This window comes from Glycine max, chromosome 7 (genome assembly GCF_000004515.6).
Source record: "Glycine max cultivar Williams 82 chromosome 7, Glycine_max_v4.0, whole genome shotgun sequence".
In the NCBI taxonomy this organism is placed as follows: domain Eukaryota; kingdom Viridiplantae; phylum Streptophyta; class Magnoliopsida; order Fabales; family Fabaceae; genus Glycine; species Glycine max.
Genome location: NC_038243.2, coordinates 14,178,086 through 14,196,324, shown reverse-complemented (window position 1 = coordinate 14,196,324; position 18,239 = coordinate 14,178,086). Strand labels below are relative to the sequence as shown.

Sequence of the window (18,239 nt, the reverse complement as noted above, 5' to 3'; positions counted from 1 at the left end):
TTTTGCCTCTGAACTCAGTGATGTCGAGAATATTAACTTTTGGGATGGCTGTTCATCCGTATATGTATTAAAGCTATTATGTTCCTGGAATTTTAAGTGATTGACATGGCTGCACGGTGTGGTCTGAAGTATTTGAATTCCATTATATGTATGTGATATGGGATCTATGGAATATGGATTTTTTAGCATGCTGTGTGCTGTCAAAAAAGCAAGAGAATCAGTTGTAATTTCTGATTTAAGGAGGGTCTAGGTGTATTTATCACTAACCTCATGGGAGATCGGTATAATTATATCCTGTTTTAAATAGTATCATGTTTTGAATTCTTTAAATTATAAAAATCATAGTTAGAAATTATAAAAAAATGTTCATCTTGCTCTACCCTTAAGGGTAAGCAGGTGCGCTGTAGTGAAACTAATTGCAAAAGAGGGAAAATCAGCCACATTAAAATTACCTTCTAGGAAGGTCCGTTTGATATTCAAAAACTGCTCAGCAAGAGTTGGACAAGTGGGAAATGTCGGAATAAACCAGAAAAATTTAGGTAGAACCGGATCAAAATCGCTCTGTGGCTATTTATAACAACATTTTCCTCATTACTGTTTGTAGTTCACTGGTTCATATTTTGTTCTCCTTTCTTAAATCTGCTTCTTTAATAAGCCCATTTTTATTCCCGTTAATCTGCTTCCTTGGTTCAGTACCTATACAGAAGACAGTACAACAATTAGTAGTTAATTATCTTCTCTCTATAAACTACTTTCAGTACAGTGGTTTCCGTAGTGGTCAAACCATTAGTGATCAATCTGTGTTTTAGTGTCAGACTGTGTTTGACCAAATTAGTTCTGTTACCACAACTTGTGTATTAGGGAGCTGGAGCAGGCAGTGCTTATCTTTGATGATATTAATTGAAACACGACATGTCTACTCTACAAGTAATATAATCAGCCTACAGGATGCATCGTCTGTGATCAAGTATGCAAAAAATCATGAGAAGCCTACAGCCAGCATCAAATTTCAGCAAAATTTTAGGAATAAATTTTACCAGGTCAAAACCTGTCTATGAAAACACATTTTTGAAGTTGGTTTGATTATTTTAGCAATTATCCAGTGGAACTGAAAACTTTCATTCTTCTTTTGCTTCCTCTTTCTCAAATATTTGTTTATAATCTCACATATTGCTGTTGATTTGTCCCATATGAACAACCATTATGTGGCAGCTCAAGTGCATGCCCATTTGGGTTAACAAAGATTTGTGCTTCCTTGATTCACTGACATATTATGTTGGTAGACCTGAGAAGGATTCAGGCATTTTCTCAAACCTAGCGGATGTAGATGAAGATGAAGAAACACTAAACACGTCCTATATGAACAACCATTCTAGACACATTCTGTTTTAAGACGCTTGCGGTAGCATAGCATAGGTAGCATTGTGAAAAAGTCCCACATCTATAAGTTTTGGCAAAATTGTAAGGAACATGAGCTATAAAATAAGTGCGGCTGGAATTGGTTAACATACTTACCTGGATGGGGTCAATTGGTGATCAAGAAGGCCAATGGCCTAGGACAGTGACCTCCATTGCACTTTGGAGGGGTGCTGCTCTAAGGTCTGCCTAAATGGCAGAGCCTACATCATAATTTGTGGTAGAGGGGGCTTGCGTTCGCGCAGCCCCTACCAACTTAGTCATAGAAATTGTACTTTGTTATTGCATTAGAAATTGTACTTTGTTATTGCATTAGTTTGTGCCATTGTGGTGTGTCATTTTATTGAGAATGTAAATTTTATGGATTAAGCTAGTATTTCAAAGAATGCACGGTTCGCCATGAGGTATTTTTTTATTTATCGGAATATTTGAATTCCATTATATGTATGTCATATGGGATCTATGGGTATTTTCGCATGTGCTCTGTTAAAACTGATAGCGATTCCATTGTTGTTAGTTGCTACCAGGGATTGCATTCTCAGAAAACTGAAATCTTGATGATTCTATGAAGAGGAGTTAACATTCTAATATCAAGTATGTGCCTTTTTAGTTGAGAAATTACATGTACTAGTAGCATATCACGTGGTTTATTTTTCTTTCAACCAATGAAAGGAATTGCAGATTGATTAAATAATATCATGCTGAGAACCTGTAGCACGTGCCTGTTGCATCAAATTAGTTTGAGTTGCTTCTATTGCATTTCTTATGGTGAGTAAAGGTCCTTAGTTTCAGAGATGCATCTTATAGTTAGTGAAACTAGACTGATGCTGGATAAATAGCACTTATTTCTCATGGATTCATTCAAATGCCTCATGGCTTTAATTTGTAACAAATATCAAGTGTCCTTTTGTTTTCTTTGCCCTACTGTTTTAGTGTCTTACTATTGGGCAAAAACACCAAAAATTGTCACTTTTACATTTTAATTATCAAATAGGGGCTGTTCTGCAATTATTTACCTGGGGGATTTGTTTTTTTATTATAAAGAGTCCATCAGACCGGCGCCTCCGTGCAAAGGCGACACGTGGTGTCGGCGCGGTGCACGAGGGGGCAGCAGGTAGCGCCCGTGACGTGGGCACGTCTGCTAGTGCCTTGGGACTGAGCACGACTGGTGACGCCCCTGCTGCAGGTGCCTAGGGACCAGGCGTGTCCCTCTCCCCCACCCCCTCCAGCCCGTTAAAGGGCACCTAGTCCCCCCCCTCACCCCACTCCCTCCTTCTCCCCCAAGCTCCCTTCTGGTTCCCGAGGCTTGTCCCCCCCTCCCAGCACTCCATTTTTTGTTTCCCTTCTCCCAGCATTATAATCTAAAAGTTGGTATGTTAATTTTTTTATTGTTTCAAATTTATTTATTTTTTATAAATTGTTATATTTTATTATTTGTATGTTTTTTTTTGCAGGTAGTCATCTTGTGTACAACAAAATTGTATTAACTCACAACACAACAAGTTTATTTTCTTTATCTTTATATATTTTTGCTGTTAGTTTAATTTTTTTATTATTTTAGTTATTTTTTATTAATTATATAACAAATTGTTTATTTTTGTTACGGTTGTTTAATTTTTAGATATAAATTTAATTAAGATTCATAATAAATATTACTGTAATATTGTTATTAGGCGTATTTAAAAAAGAAAGGCATATTTTATATATATATATATATATATATTTCTGAAATTGGTGAAATTGAGGAAAAAAATATATATATTTTCTGAAAGTTGAGAAAAAAAATCGTCAATGTGAAGAAATTATTTTATATTATATATATATGTTTATTGAAATTACTGAGATTGACAAACAATAAATATATATATATATATATATATATATATATATATATATATATATATATATATATATATTCTGAAAATGAAGAAAAAAAATTCCTCAATGTGTAGAAATTATTTTTTATTATATATACATATATATATATATGTATATATATATATATATGTATATATATATATATGTTTTTTGAAATTGTTGAAATGGAGAAAAAAATATATATATTTTCTGAAAATTAAGTAAAAAATTTCCTGAAAGTTAAGGAAAAAAATTTCTCAATGTGAAGAAAATTTAAATTACGTGTTCGTTTCTAAAATTTAAATTATGTATTTTTTTAGAATATTGTTTGCGTACGTACTTAGACTTTATTTATTATTTATGATATGTGTGACTTTTAATTTTTTTTTCTTTCTATACAGGAGTTTTAATATGGCTAATTCGTCATCTTCTCATCATTATGACGTGGCATCTGGACCATTAGAGGATGATTTATTGTGGATGCAAAAAATCATATATCCCAGCATATTTGGAATGGTGCTAATGATAAGACGTTAAAAATCCGACGAGCCACACCACTGTACAATCATAGAAAAGCACCGCCCGAAGAAATTATTCCTTTATTACAAATTTCGGGTTTGTACCTGATAATGAAATTGGCGCAGTTGAAAGTGAATGGAGCATTGGTTAATGCTTTTATTGAAAGGTGGAGGCCAGAAACGCATACATTTCATTTGAAGTGTGGGGAGGCAACTATTACACTTCAAGATGTTTCTGTGCTACTTGGTATTCCTGTGGATGGAAGACCTTTAATTGGAAATACAAATATTGACTGGTTTGAGTTGTTTCATGAGTTATTGGGTGTCATGCCTGACGATGCTGCAGTTGATGGGAATTCAATTAAATTGAGTTGGTTGTCTTCTCATTTTGCAAATATTCATGATTTTACAGGCAACCAAGAAGGCCTTGAAAGATTTGCTTGTGCTTGGATCTTACGATTCATAGGAGGGGTAATGTTTGTTGACAAAAGCAGCAAAAGGGTGCATTTTAAATATTTGCAATTTCTGAGAGACCTTAGAGAGTGCAGCAGTTATGCATGGGGAGCTGCTGTTTTGGGTAACCTTTATAGAGAGATGTGCATCGCAACAGACTATAATACTAAATCAATAGGCGGTTTCACTCTCTTGATTCAATTATGGGCATGGGAACGATGCCCAATGTTAGCTCCGTCAGTTATTCCTCCACAACAACAAAACGCGCCACTTGGTTACAGGTATACTTTCCTTTACTATTTTGAATTGATAATTAATAAACATGCTTGGTTGATGTTAATCATTATTCTATGTAACATTTTATTTTGTTATTTAATTTTTTGTGAAGATGGTTGAGAGGTGAATTGCATCACATAGACAATGACAATTTAATTGAGTTTCGTCGTAAATTAGATGTCATGAAACGCGACGAGGTAACAATTTTGACGTTTGTTTATTAAATGATGTTGTAATTCTTAATTAATTTATTAAATTTAACTTTTATATGCAGTTTGTCTGGGTCCCTTATGCTGGACATGTGGAAATGAATTTGAGTCAAGTTTGTTTTTTTGGGTCTGTATTATGGACATGTATCATACCACTTATTTGTTTTCAAAAAGTGGAATGGCACCAGCCGGATAGAGTCATGAGACAATTTGGAATGCAACAACCTATTCCGGGACCAGTAATGCAACCCAACAACATACATGACTTGACATTAAAGGGAAAGGAAGGAAAAAATTGGATGCGACTAATGCAACCCGCGCTTAATGAATGGAATAGTCACTATGAAAGGAGAGTAGAGCAAACGCCACCACAAACATGGACCCTCTGTCTGAACTCTGAATATATGAGGTGGTACAGGCGTAAAACAAAAGTTTATGTCGATCCAAAACATGCAAGAAGAGGACTATTGGTATACATTGTTCATTATAATTTAGAAAAGAATGTTGCGCTTATTGAAGATTATTTTAATAACTATTCATTTATTTTCTATGCAGGGTGAAATCGCTGAAACACTACATTTTATGGTGTCACCTGTTGGGAGAAGGGTTTGTACTTTTGACGATTTACTGCCATGTATCGAGAAGATCACTCTTTTCTCTGACGAAGAGGATAAGATACTTGAGGCACATCAAGATGCTCCCCCTTCTCAGCCACAATTTGAACATCAACAGTTTAATATACTACAGCAAAGTGTGGAGACTCGAGGCTTACCGCAACGTCGGGAAACTGTTGATGCAACAACGTATAGTTTGCCTCCGATGCCAGAACGACAACATGGAATGTATTACACACCGCCGGCATTCACTCAAGAACCGTCTCAGATGCCACTGATGTATTCATATCCACATGATTTTCAACCAGGGTATAGTTTTGCAGGCATATTTGGGTCCTCTCCTCCTTCAACGGGAACTCCTTCATTTACCCACAGTGGTCAACTATCGACCCCAAATGCCCCACTTGTTGGTCCGTGGAATGTACCTGGAGATATACCCGACATGAACGACTTATTAGGGGTCGATTTACGTCATGATTTCTCTGTCGAGGCTGACCAAGTGGATGAAAGGGCGAATCGTAGAAGAAGAAATCCTGATAGGGTAGCTAGAAATTAGGACCGGTCATGTGGGACTTCGTCGCGGCATCACAGGCATAGTGATGATTGATTAATAATGAGTTTACATTTTTTCCGCATGGTTCAACATTTTCATGTACTTTGTTTTATTTTTTTCCATGTGTTTCATATTGTCATGTACTTTGTATGATTTTTTTTCATGTTAATTTTATATTATTGTCACTTTAATGTTTCAATCTTATTGTGCAATGCTTTTAAAATAAATAACCATAATGTTAATGACACATAAACCAAAAGTGATCTCTAACGTAATTTAATGGCCAAATCAAAAAAGAATTGGCCAAATCAAAAAGCATTTTAAAATATTTTAGGATTTCAAAATGTATTTTAGGTGAAAATGTATTTTATTGAAAATGTACTTATATATACTTCAAAAAGAGAGAATAATAAAATATAAAAAAATAACAAATAATACTAATAATAAAAATGAAAAAAATATAATTTTTGATAAACAAATAATAAACAAATTAAAAAATATACAAGTTAGAGTGTATAAAAAATAATCTTATTGAAATTTTGGGGAGGGGGGTACGTGTCAGAATATAAAAAAATAACAAATAATACTAATAATAAAAATGAAAAAAAAAATATAATTTTTTATAAATGAATAATAAAAAAAATTAAAAAATATACAATTTAGAGTGTATAAAAAATAATCTTATTGAAATTTTGGGGTGGGGGCGTAGGAATATAAAAAAATAACAAATAATACTAATGAAAAAAAATTTAATTTTTGATAAACAAATTAAAAAATATACAATTTAGAGTGTATAGAAAATGATCTTATTGAAATTTTGGGGTGGGGGTACGTGCCAGAATATAAAAAAATAAAAAATAATACTAATAAAAAAAATGAAAAAAATATATAATTTTTTATAAATAAATAATAAAAAAATTAAAAAATATACAATTTAGAGTGTATAAAAAATAATCTTATTGAATTTTTGGGGTGAGGGTGTGGGAATATAAAAAAAAACAAATAATAATAATAATAAAAATGAAACAAAATTTAAATTTTTGATAAACAAATAATAAACAAATTAAAAAATATACAATTTTGGGATGGGGGTGTGGGAAGAGGCTGGGAGTGTGAGAAGAAGAGACTGGGGGGAGGGGGTGTGGGAAGAGGCTGGGGGTGTGACAAGAAGAGACTGGGGGGCAGGCGCGTGGCTGCCCTGCGCTAGCAGTAGCGTCTGCAGCAGGGGCGCCACCAGTGGCACCAGACCCCTAGGCGCTAGTAGATGCGTCCGCGTCAGGGGCGCTACCTGCTGTGCCACATGTCGCATGTTCAACGGAAGCACCTATCTGGGGGACTCTTTGTAATAAAAAAATAGACCTCCCAAGTAAATAATTGTATAACAGCCCCTATTTAATAATTAAAATGTAAAAGTGACCCATTTTGATGTTTTTGCCCTTAGTGTTGTTTACTCTGGACCCTTTTTAGTTGTGAACTTATGATTACACCAAAACAAAATTGTGTTATCTCTTTCCTGCAGTATTTCTCCATCTCTAATAGTCACAATATTAATAATTAATAATGCAAAATATATTGAATAATTATTAAAAGAATCTCTATCAAAGGAGTAGTACATATCTCATACAAACATAAGTTTTTTTGGCGGAATACAGTATCCCCCCATATCACTAAATATTAAACTATTCTTCTTTCTGTTTTCTATTATTTTTTTCTCGATGAAAAAACTACAAAAAATATTCAATTAAAAACTATTATAACTAGTTTTCACTACAATGAATTTCCACATCAATGAAACGAAATAAAAGGAACTGCTCATAAGAAAACTATGTTTACGAAGAAAACTTTCTTTAAAGGGACAAAATTCACTTTAATAGTTTCTCGCTTTAAAGAGATTATTTTTTTTACTATTAGTTGAGAAATATTCTTCCTCTTGATCATGTGGTTGCTTTCCTTGTTTATAGACTTTGACACACACCAGATGCCTAGTTTTTTTTTTTTTTTTTTATATATATACCATAAAAGATGTTTTTAATCCAACAAAGAAACTGCTCATAGAGAGCAAATAATAATAATCTCTCAAGACTCATCAAGTTTCATGGAAATCCTCTCTTTACAAAAGTTCATTATACCACATATGTAATCCTATTTCGACACTAAAATTTCTCTTACTAACAACTGAAAACGTTTCCATGGCTTATCTGTCAATTTTGCTGAACTGTTATCTCAACTTTAACCCCTTGACGAAGGGGAAAATAGTAAAATAAAAACAAGCAAAATATTACAGGGATGATGAATTTCTTTTATGTACATGAGCCACTCACATTTGCACAAATAATAACAACGACCGATAATGGTCATAAATAAAGTTATCATTGCAAACATGCAAATATGATGTTGTAGTATACATTATTCATCCCATAACTAAGCCTTAGTGACCCTTACCAATCTAAATGGTAGTGCTGAAAATTTGATTTTAGTACCTATCAAATAGTTATTCCACTTGATTCCTGTTTTCATGAAAATACATAATTTTAGTTTTTGTTATTAGTTTTGTTGTGTTAAATATGATGACATGACACTATCAAATTATGCCATGTGCCAAGGATCTGTTTGCCATGTAACATGTTACTACCTTTATAAAGCAAAACCAATGACAAGGACTTAAAATATCTATTTTCATAAAATCAAGAATTAAATGAATTAATTTCAACATACGAAAATAAAAATTAGTTATTTTTTCAAGGGTGAAAAAACATATTTAAAAGCCTTTAATTTTTTATTGAACAAATTGTGTTAATTGATCCGTACAGTTAATTTTTTTTATACATATTTAAAATTGGTTAATTGAGTTTTATCTTTGCCAATTGGAGTCAATTATTCTGGTGCAATGTCGAGGATTCCTTAGTGCAAAGACAAAAGGTTTTCAAAGTTCCGAATTGGTTAACTTTGAAAGCAAGCATATATTCAAAGTTACAAGTATGACAATTTTGATAGACACTGCCAATGACTAATGAACAACAACTGAAATATGTCCATATAGGCAGCTATAAAATTCAAAACCAGATTTTATATATTCTTGAAGTATGTTTGTCTTTTGCTTAGCAATTTTAACAACATATGTGTGTAGCGTTTTGTCAATTTTATTTTGATCTCCAATGTTCTATCAGCCTCTTAAAGTGTAGTATGAATAGGAAACTATTTTAATAACATTGTTATACCATTCATTTCACCATGTTAGCCAATTTGATTTTTAAATGCTTTCTACAGCATTTTTATAATTTGACTCGACTTCCTTCTCTTAGTTATTTACGTGTCAATAATGCTCCTATATTATAGGACTGAATGGTTTTTTTATTAGTTGCTTTATTTACTCCTATTTTAGTGCCACTTAGCTGTCGTGTCAGTTAGTTTGTTTCTCTGAGTTTGTAAGGCTTATATAAGCCATGCTTTGCATTGAATAAATGTACCTGTCCACAAACGTTTTCTTGTGAGACTTACGCATACCTTGAGTTTCAACAATTGGTATCAAAGCTCCGTAAGGGGCCTGATCCAGTAAGTGAGTGAGGAACGTGTGTGGAGAGCAAATATCCAGAAACTAAGAGATTAAAACTTGTGCGGACATCCATAAATAAGTTCAATAGTTGTAAGGAAAATTAGCATCACTAGCTAGCAATTAATTATAGTAGGAAGTATTTTATATATTTGTAATTATAGTAGGCAAAAGCTACCCCGAGTAGCTTCTTATTTCCATGTTTATAACTTAAGTCTTGAGGTTTGGATGTGGAGCCAAACACATAGAAACTAAGAGATTGAATTATGTGGTATGACATGTTAATCTCTCTACATATCTAATGAAGAAATACACTAAAAAGTCCATGAGCAGAAAATCGTAGAACTATATCTTGAATAGTTTATTGCAAGATTATAACACCACCACCATAATATGCCTAGCACTTGTTTTATGTACAAAATAACCACTCAAACCTACTTTGTATCATGAATGTCAAACATATCACATCTAGTGTGGTGACTAATGTAAACCTCTATCAGTCAGAGGTTGAAAGTAAAAACTGTGGTAAATGAGACTAACAAGAGAATTATGATGCTTTAATTTTCATAAATTAGCCTCTAGACATGAGCAGGAGCACCTGTGAGAGACCTTTCATATTTACTAATTGGTTTTCTCTCATGAATGTTATAAATAGTGAAAGTATCAATATTATAGTTCAAAACTTAAGGTTCTGGATAAATTTTACGTATATGTAAGTCACTTTTCATGGTAGTCCCAAGTTATAGAATACATCCATAAAATGTTAAAACATAAGGCAGAGTGCACAACTGAAGTATAAGAGTTCAGTATCATGGCAAATTTCATGGTTGCCATGACATGAAAGTTTAAAGGACACAAAAAAAGGCATAGGCACTTGAGATTTTGCGATAGAGTATTCTTTCTAAAAAAAAAAAATTAAATTAAGGGCATTTTACTAGTCTCATAGACAACTGAAAAGGAAACTACAAGTGTTTTATCATTTGAAAAAAAAAATCTAACGACTTGAACATCGTGTTGGTTTGCAAGCAGTTAGAACACATTGTCCTAGTGCATTATCGTGAAATTAAAGAGGTATGCATGCGTTCTTCTTTATTTTTTGAATTTTTAATTTTCAATCATATAAAGCTATCTAGATAAGACGTTGTTATATTTATTTTCTTTATGTTATCTTTCTTCCAAGCTTGTTTATAATGTTGATATCTTTCAATCTAAATGGCCAATGAATCTATATTTTATTTTACACATTAGAGCTTGTCTACTACTACACATACCAATGATCTCCTTCAAGACATCCTTTTCCTTAGTTGTAGTTATGCCTTTCATCATTACCTTGTAGATTATATCTGTAAACTATAAATTGTAGACTAAGAATTTATCTCAATTAGTGGGATCCATCACAAACACATGATATAACTTAAAGTAAAGCACATAAGCAAGGTCAATGCACGAAGGCATAACTAGTCATACTCATACCCTTTTTTCTCAGCCAAACCATGTTATTAAGTGTAGAGTTTCAAGCCAAAAGATAAGGTGCATGCATATTGGGAATTGAATTTTTTATCACTAAGTTTTAGGTGGCTTAAATGCAAAGTGTAAGATTGTATTTTACTAGATGAACCTTAGTTGAATGGATGTATTGGATGTTGTTTTTGTTTCAACTTCCAAGAGAGCTTATTTATTATAGTTGGTGGCAATCTTCACTGTAAATAGAGAAGAGAATTAGTGGAGATACAACAGATGAAGAGAGAGTATGTGAGAAGAGAGATTGTAAAACAAAATCACTTTGTTGAGAGAAAATGTATTTGTGTGAGAGTGTTATCATTTCTTATAACCATTGAATAAGGTACTCAGATTTGTAGAGTGATACACTATTTGGGATAGGTTACAATCTTGTAATCATTTTTGTGATAGTGAAATACTTTTTGAGACAATTACGTGGACGTAGGCAAGAGGTGTCGAATTACGTTAAATTCTTGTGTTTATTATTATTTTTCCTACGGTGTAATCTTTGTTGTGTTCTCACGATCCTTTGTGAAGGTGGGTAATTTTATTTGTACGAGTGTTGATTACCCTTAAGCCTCACATATAGCTAAATCCTCGAAGCCAAGAAGGTTCCAATCTTGGAAAGTATATATATTACCTTTAGATATATTGGCAAAGTAGGTTCCGTCTGAAACTTTGGCTTAGGAGTTCCAACTTCAATATCCTTCGCTACAATATACATAGTAACCCTTTTTATACAATTCATTCAAAAGGAGGGAAAAGAATGTCCTTCATGCAACAACACCAGGCAGTTAATTAGTATGTAGCTTCATATATTGTAGTATTTTACTATAAATTAGATAATGCATGTTCATGATAAATGAGTATGTGTTGCTCAAACAAACACATGGTAATATAAGTGAAGTTAATTTTTCAAATTGTACACATGACACTTTAAGTTTCAAAGGGATCATATATATCATGTGTACTGCATGATCCCATGTAGAATTAACGCATAGAGGACAAAACTTGATATAGAGCACTCACTAAACATGACACATGATAAAGTAAGTCAAGCTAACTCCACACAGTGGTGAATAAAAGTCAAGTTGAAATTAATGAAGGGGCCCAAGAATGAGACAACATGCTCTTTAACAAAAAATACAAATGTAGTGAATATAAGTGTCAGTCTGTGGTAAAGCATTAGAGTCAATCCTTTCTACTCTATTATACGTATCAAAATTATGTTCATTGCTTTAAATAAATGTAGTTGCACCGTAGCATATGTAGCAAAAAGAGAAAACAACATAACATATCTATCTATATCCAAGGAAAGGGAAGGGGTTGGTCGAATTGATGAAAGACATTATAATAAAATAGAAAATGATATATCCTCTTCCTTGTTTTACAACATAGATGGATGAAATTAAAGCCAAGCATCACACTTGACTAGAGTGCACATTTCTTCAGCTTTCTTGCTACCTCTTTTCTTGTTAGACTTACCTAAATCTTAGGTTATAAATGATATTTATGTATTGACATTATTGTATTTATTAATATTTATTCAATAATAATTTGAATATAATATATACTATCTGGATTGATTTGGTTTTGGCATAGATTGATTATGTTTTTAATATATTTGCGGCTTTGGGTTCATTTAATAAATAAATAAAATATTAAAAAAAGAAAAAACAACATTGTTTCTTCCCAAAACCGATGTTGTATTGTGCTATACAACAACGGTTCTTGCAAAATCAATGTCATTTATGTTTTTTTTTTTTGCTATTTGCTATTACTATACCACATCAGTTATGAGTAACCAATGTTGTATAGTGAATTTAAACATCAATTTTTATAATCAATGTTAAAAGTAATATACTTTTAAAGACGATCATTTTAACATCGATTCAAAATCAATGTTAAATGTCTAAAATAACCGATGTTAAAAATACTTTTTTTAGTAGTGTTTTTTTTTTCATTTTAGTATTGACAATTTTTTTATAAGAAAAAAAACAATAAAGTCTTTTAGTAGTGGTGCATTACAATTTACTTTTATTGAGGGAAAAATTGGTAGATTAGTAACATTTTTTTTAAATCAACTAAATTAATTACTTTTATTTGGTTTGTATAATTGTTGTCTAAGGTATCTTATATATAGTATCCGAGGGAGTACTAAATTTTCTTAGTACGACCTCTTTGCATTATATTTCCTTTTTTTTTCCAAAAAAATTAATAATTTCCTCTTGCAGGCGTAGGCTCTTCACTGTTTTGGTGTGAGTAAAATTTGTGGAGCACTTGAAAGATGCTGTTGCATACATATATACAAGAGTTGGTCCAGAGACAATTGCAGACTTTGTTACATTGGTGGACACATCCAAAATAAAGAGAAAAGTGCTTCAGTATGAGTTAAGTTGGATGACAAGTTTAATGAATTAAGTGGAGGGCTAATTGTGGTTTACTGTATGAGAATTGTGGATGAGTTTGTTTCCCTAAGCGAGTAAACAGGCTAGGATTTTAACATGATTTTATTAATAGCGTGTTTGGATATACGACAAAGTAATTGGATCCACGTCTAAACTAATGCTCTCCTTTGTAGCTTCTGCGTCCTTAATCAAATTGGACGTGGAAATAGGTCAATACGTACGTTTTTCATGCGGAAGCAAACACACACTTAGTAATTTAAATTCATAACAGATCAAGGTGAAAATGTAATGTACCCGGAAATTAGTGAATCATGATGGTAACATGAAATATTGAAAATATATTCTGCATTTTTCCAACCAATTGTTTTGGATGGCAAACCCGGTGAAGGGTTCTATAGGGTATTTGTGCAACGCTAATCAGAAGAACTATGGTAAGTTCTATTTCTTGATAAGATAAATAAGAAATACATCAATCTGAATGGATGTTTAATAATGACAAGGACTAACACCTTGCATTTTTAAGGTATGAGATGCAGGATTTGCATCTTGTTTCTGAAACACTTTGTCATTTCATTGCACTATCAGAAGCTTATATGCAGATTAGTGAGCAATAGCGGTAAAAGGCTAATCAGTTTGTGTGCTGAAGGATTCAGAATATGAGAGAATCATGAGCACATTTAGCGAAAAAACAAATCCGTGTTTGTGATCATTGAAGCTGTCTAAACACATAAGAGTAAGAACTTCAGTGTTCAACTTTGGATTATAAGCTGGCAATAGATTGATGTTATTGTGCTAGTGGATTATAAGATGCGTGAGCATAAAGGAGCCATGGATAAATATCTTGTACGTATACATTGAGTATAGAAACCATTCGGTAACAAAATTCTAAGCAAAGCATCTTGTTTGCCTAGTAAGAAACACCATGATATTAAAAAGTTCGATGGATTATAGTTATTAGAACAGAACTAAGTTCCACTTTTGTTACTTATTTACTAATTAGTACCATTGAAAAAACAAGGAGTAGAAATGTTCTTAGTTGTAACCACAGAAAAACTGAAATGAGAAAAGGCCAACAAAAGGGCAAACTGGTGTCATCAGTCAGCCACATTATTCACCCTTTACACCTTCCTAGCTAAGTATCTGATGTAAAACTGGAATCAAATGTGAATACACACTTCTAACAATAAATCAAGTGGGCAACTATCTCTTCTTCCCAAGTTCAGGCTATTCTTAAAGTAAAAAATCACATATATATTACCAGAGTTGGCTACCCTTGGGGCCCAGGGAACTAATGTAAAATCAAAAGCATAATCAACCTTGCTTGTATTTTTTACCAGATAGGTGCAGTTAAAAATATATAAATCATGATCTACATCAGGAAATGTATCTAGAACACAAATGAGAAAATGCCCAACAATGAAAGAGTTTGGAATTCTTCATATTTTATTTTTAATTAATGTAAGGGGAGAGGGTAATGTTGAATGATTAAGAAAAACAGCGTAAACAGTTCCTTATCCATATATCTAAAACTAACTTACCTTTCATTATGGTGGTTTATATTTTCATATCACATGTATAGAAAAGACCCTTAACACGTTAACAATTCATAGTCTATAACCTATCAACCCTTTATAAGTTAATAAAATCATGCCATCAGAGTTCAGGTCTACACATCACAAATGGGATACACAATTCATCAGCACACACCTAACATGTTCAAGATTCTCGTTCTTTCTTTAAATTTGTAACTATATATTAGTCTTTTTCACTGTTTTAAGTATGCAACAAAGGAACAAAGCTGTTGCAGAAGCCGAGCTTAATTAAACTAATTAAGGTCCAGTTTCTTAAACCTCTTTTGCTTTGAGATATAAAAGAATGTAATAGAAAAATTAGATGATAGGTGAATTAATTATTTTTAATATACGAATGAGGAAGAAAGAAAAACTATTATAACAATCTGCTAAGTTGGGGCCGAAGTTGAAGTATCAAGCGCACGAGTGCCTCTGTATAGTGAAAAAAGCCCACATCGAGCAGCTTACTAAGTTGAAGTAAACTCTAGGCTATAAAATGAGAGAGCTACTCGTCAGTTCAACCACGGAGCCGTGTGATAAGTACAAAGCGAACTATTCTTTCGCCTTTTACTAAAGAATACCGTGTACTTGTCACTTATAGCGGCATACGCCAATTTTTTCCAAAAGGGTCTTCTTACGAGGGCCCTGTTATTTAGTTTAAGTTTCTGAAATTCAACGGTTAAATTGTCAATAATGGGCTTAATATAAGTATTGGGCACTTTTTTGAATCGAACCTTGTCCAACTTTGGGTAAGGTTATAGGAAAAGAGCAGCAGTCTCATACAAATTGGTTTCATAGTATTTTTTATCTTAAACGAAATTGGTTTAGATACAACTTATTGGATCGGAGCATGGTAAGTTTCCAAGACACAACTGGATTGATATGAACTCTTTTACCCTAACTATTCTTTTTTCTTTTCAAATGCCCTTTAAGGCTGTGTTTGTTTTTTAAGATGGCTGTGTTTGTTTTTTAAGATGAAAATAATATTAGAGATAAATTTTGTATCTTTTTTGGGATTAACAAAATATCTTAAAATTCGCTTAAGGCCTCACTCCTGCATGCTCTTCTGTCACATTTTTGCACAAAACATTGAAAGAAAAGCCGTTGAAAAGGTATTTCATGATTTTCAGTTTGTTTTTGCAGTGTATATAGGGTGAAAATTAGTCTTCTGCAAATCTACTCCACTTGCACATGGACGACAGAGTAAGAGTTGATTCCCTATATCAAGTAAGTAACCTGAAAATGGAGTCCAACAGCAATAGTAAGAGAAATCACTTGATAAATTGTTTATGTTGTGGCTCCGTCACTGAATGCCATGTCATCCAAGCCATCATTGTTACTAAGTTTCCCCTATTTTTCTTTCAGCTTTTGTTTCAACATTTTGCATCAGACAACAATTCAATACAACATCATATGGTTCTTAGCTGTGTTGCATGACATCTCGGTGGCCATGGTTTTGGTAGGGTGAAAGGAGCAAATCATGTACTCAGTTTGTAGGGTTCTCTGTATGCAATGCTTCTATGAATGAAAAATTGGTGTGACTTGAGAAGACAGAGTAGTGTGTTCATTTTCATTAGTTCATCCCATTTTCAATCAAATTGGCCCTTTTTACATGACAGGCTAGCGTGTGGCTAGATAGATGTCATCAGCCATTTGATGTGCCATCTTTGTCTTTGGTGTTACATGACATTATCTAATTGAAGAACATTGACAATTTACGAATCCAGAGACTATTTTATTATTTAGATGTTAGGTATCAAGTTAACTGACCCCTACAATTTTGACCAAATTTATATGATTCACATTTTTATTTGGTTGGATCTCGTTGTTGCAATCCAGAAACTACTGTTTGTTTCAATAGCGATTTTGGTTATGCCACACAAGAAGGACCAAGGAAACCGCGAATATAGACACAAACTTTAGTTCCACATCGGGAGTGTGTGCTGGAATAGACATAGAAGTTGTCCTAGTGGTACACGTAAGAGGATTTAAGTTATCTTTGTGCTTGGGGAAATGACTCAGCTAGTTTTGAGAATTTCTGGAAGGACTCCCTTTGTTGTAAAACTCTGCTATTATAGTTTTGAATTTTCAAAAATAATCTTTCTTAGTTTGATATAGACTCTCCCTTTACAGAAGTTTATTAGGGGTAGGGAACATGTTGTAAAAAGTTGGGTCCTATTCTACACTAAAACTTACAACTGATACATTACTGCTGTCTCAACTTTAATCCCTTTGAAGGGAAAAAATAGTAACAATCCATTCTTTAAAATAGAGAAGCCACACACATTCCACCGAAATATTCCATTCTTTTAAATACAGAAGCCAAACATGCAATATGTTGTTGTAGGCTTACATTATTCACCCTATACCTAAAGCTCCATGACCTTGCTCAAAATCACATTTTTAACATATTAGTCTCTTTATCACTTCCACTTTTTCCAACCATGCTTATACTTGCCAAATCCAAACCTGCCATGCTTCCAACGCTTGCCGAATTTCCCGTGCTTGAACTTTCCATGACCATGGTAGGCTCCGTGTCCAAAACGATGATATCCATGTGCCATGTGGTGAGCACCATAGGCAGCGGCAGCAGCAGCAACACCCCCTGCCAACAATCCTCCCATGCCAGCTCCACGCCCTATATAGCAATAGTCAGCACTACACACATGCCAAGAACAATAAAAGCAAGCACACATTCAAAGTTATGAGTTTTAAGTACGACAATTCTGGTAGAGGCTTTTATTGGTTTTGCAAATAGCTAATGAACAACAAATTGAGTCAGTAGTCACCTAGGTTACTTAGTTAAATCATTGTCATTTTTTCTGGGATTGTTTGTTGGTTCGAGGAAAACAACTTGTTTTTCCAGGATAGAATGTACTATATAATAACGACAAATGGATGCCACTGTATATTTTCATTTCATAATTGACTACTTATATTTGTTTTTCTACAACATAGTAATCACGTTCAATGAATTAATTACATATATTATAACAAAGTAGGTTTTTTTTTTTACCAAATGGGTGCAAATTTTTTAGGCTTTTTTCGTATGGGGTTGATTTTAAATTATTATCGAAAATGAGATAAGTCAAAAATAGTGTTACTGAAATTAAAAGTCATAACATGTTACAACTTTTTTTTTTGTTAATTGAAGTCATAAAATTTTTTACGACTTCATGTTAAATTTCTTTTACTATATATTTTTTTATTTTACGATTTTGAAGTCATATGTTTAATTTATTTATTTTTATATTTTACGACTAGTCGTAACTTTTTTTTACATGGAGCTGTAGTCCAAATGAGCCTTTACCCAG

At 32.9% G+C, this 18,239-nt stretch overlaps 2 protein-coding genes, 1 long non-coding RNA gene and 2 other non-coding genes across 6 annotated transcripts in view; 4 read left to right on the top strand and 1 right to left on the bottom strand.

Moving 5' to 3' along the window:
- The first annotated feature begins 1,507 nt into the window (after positions 1-1,507).
- LOC113002209 (U1 spliceosomal RNA) lies at positions 1,508-1,668 on the top strand. Its single transcript, XR_003267753.1, has one exon. It is a non-coding gene; the product is annotated as a U1 spliceosomal RNA (small nuclear RNA).
- Positions 1,669-4,635: 2,967 nt separating this feature from the next.
- LOC106799354 (uncharacterized) lies at positions 4,636-6,179 on the top strand. The gene is made up of 2 exons (XM_041017015.1): positions 4,636-4,717; positions 4,795-6,179. The coding sequence occupies exon 2, from the start codon at positions 5,231-5,233 to the stop codon at positions 5,897-5,899; it is 669 nt and encodes a 222-aa protein (XP_040872949.1). The 5' UTR covers positions 4,636-4,717; positions 4,795-5,230; the 3' UTR covers positions 5,900-6,179.
- A 9,273-nt stretch (positions 6,180-15,452) lies between these two features.
- On the top strand, positions 15,453-15,571 carry LOC113002253 (U5 spliceosomal RNA). The gene has a single exon (XR_003267797.1). It is a non-coding gene; the product is annotated as a U5 spliceosomal RNA (small nuclear RNA).
- LOC102661244 (uncharacterized) lies at positions 15,454-17,339 on the top strand. The gene is made up of 3 exons (XR_415113.4): positions 15,454-15,778; positions 16,069-16,152; positions 16,291-17,339. It is a non-coding gene; the product is annotated as an uncharacterized lncRNA (long non-coding RNA).
- LOC100527188 (uncharacterized) overlaps positions 17,084-18,239 on the bottom strand; it is a 6,438-nt gene continuing 5,282 nt past the window's right edge. Inside the window, exon 3 of one of the 2 annotated variants that reach the window (XM_006582812.4) lies at positions 17,084-17,563. In XM_006582812.4, coding sequence (XP_006582875.1) covers positions 17,349-17,563 — 215 coding nt within the window. In that variant the 3' untranslated portion in view covers positions 17,084-17,348. 2 annotated transcript variants of the gene reach the window in all.

Coding starts and splice junctions, on each gene's coding strand:
- LOC106799354 (XM_041017015.1), top strand. CDS start 5,231: ATGTTGCGCTTATTGAAGATTATTTTAATAACTATTCATTTATTTTCT.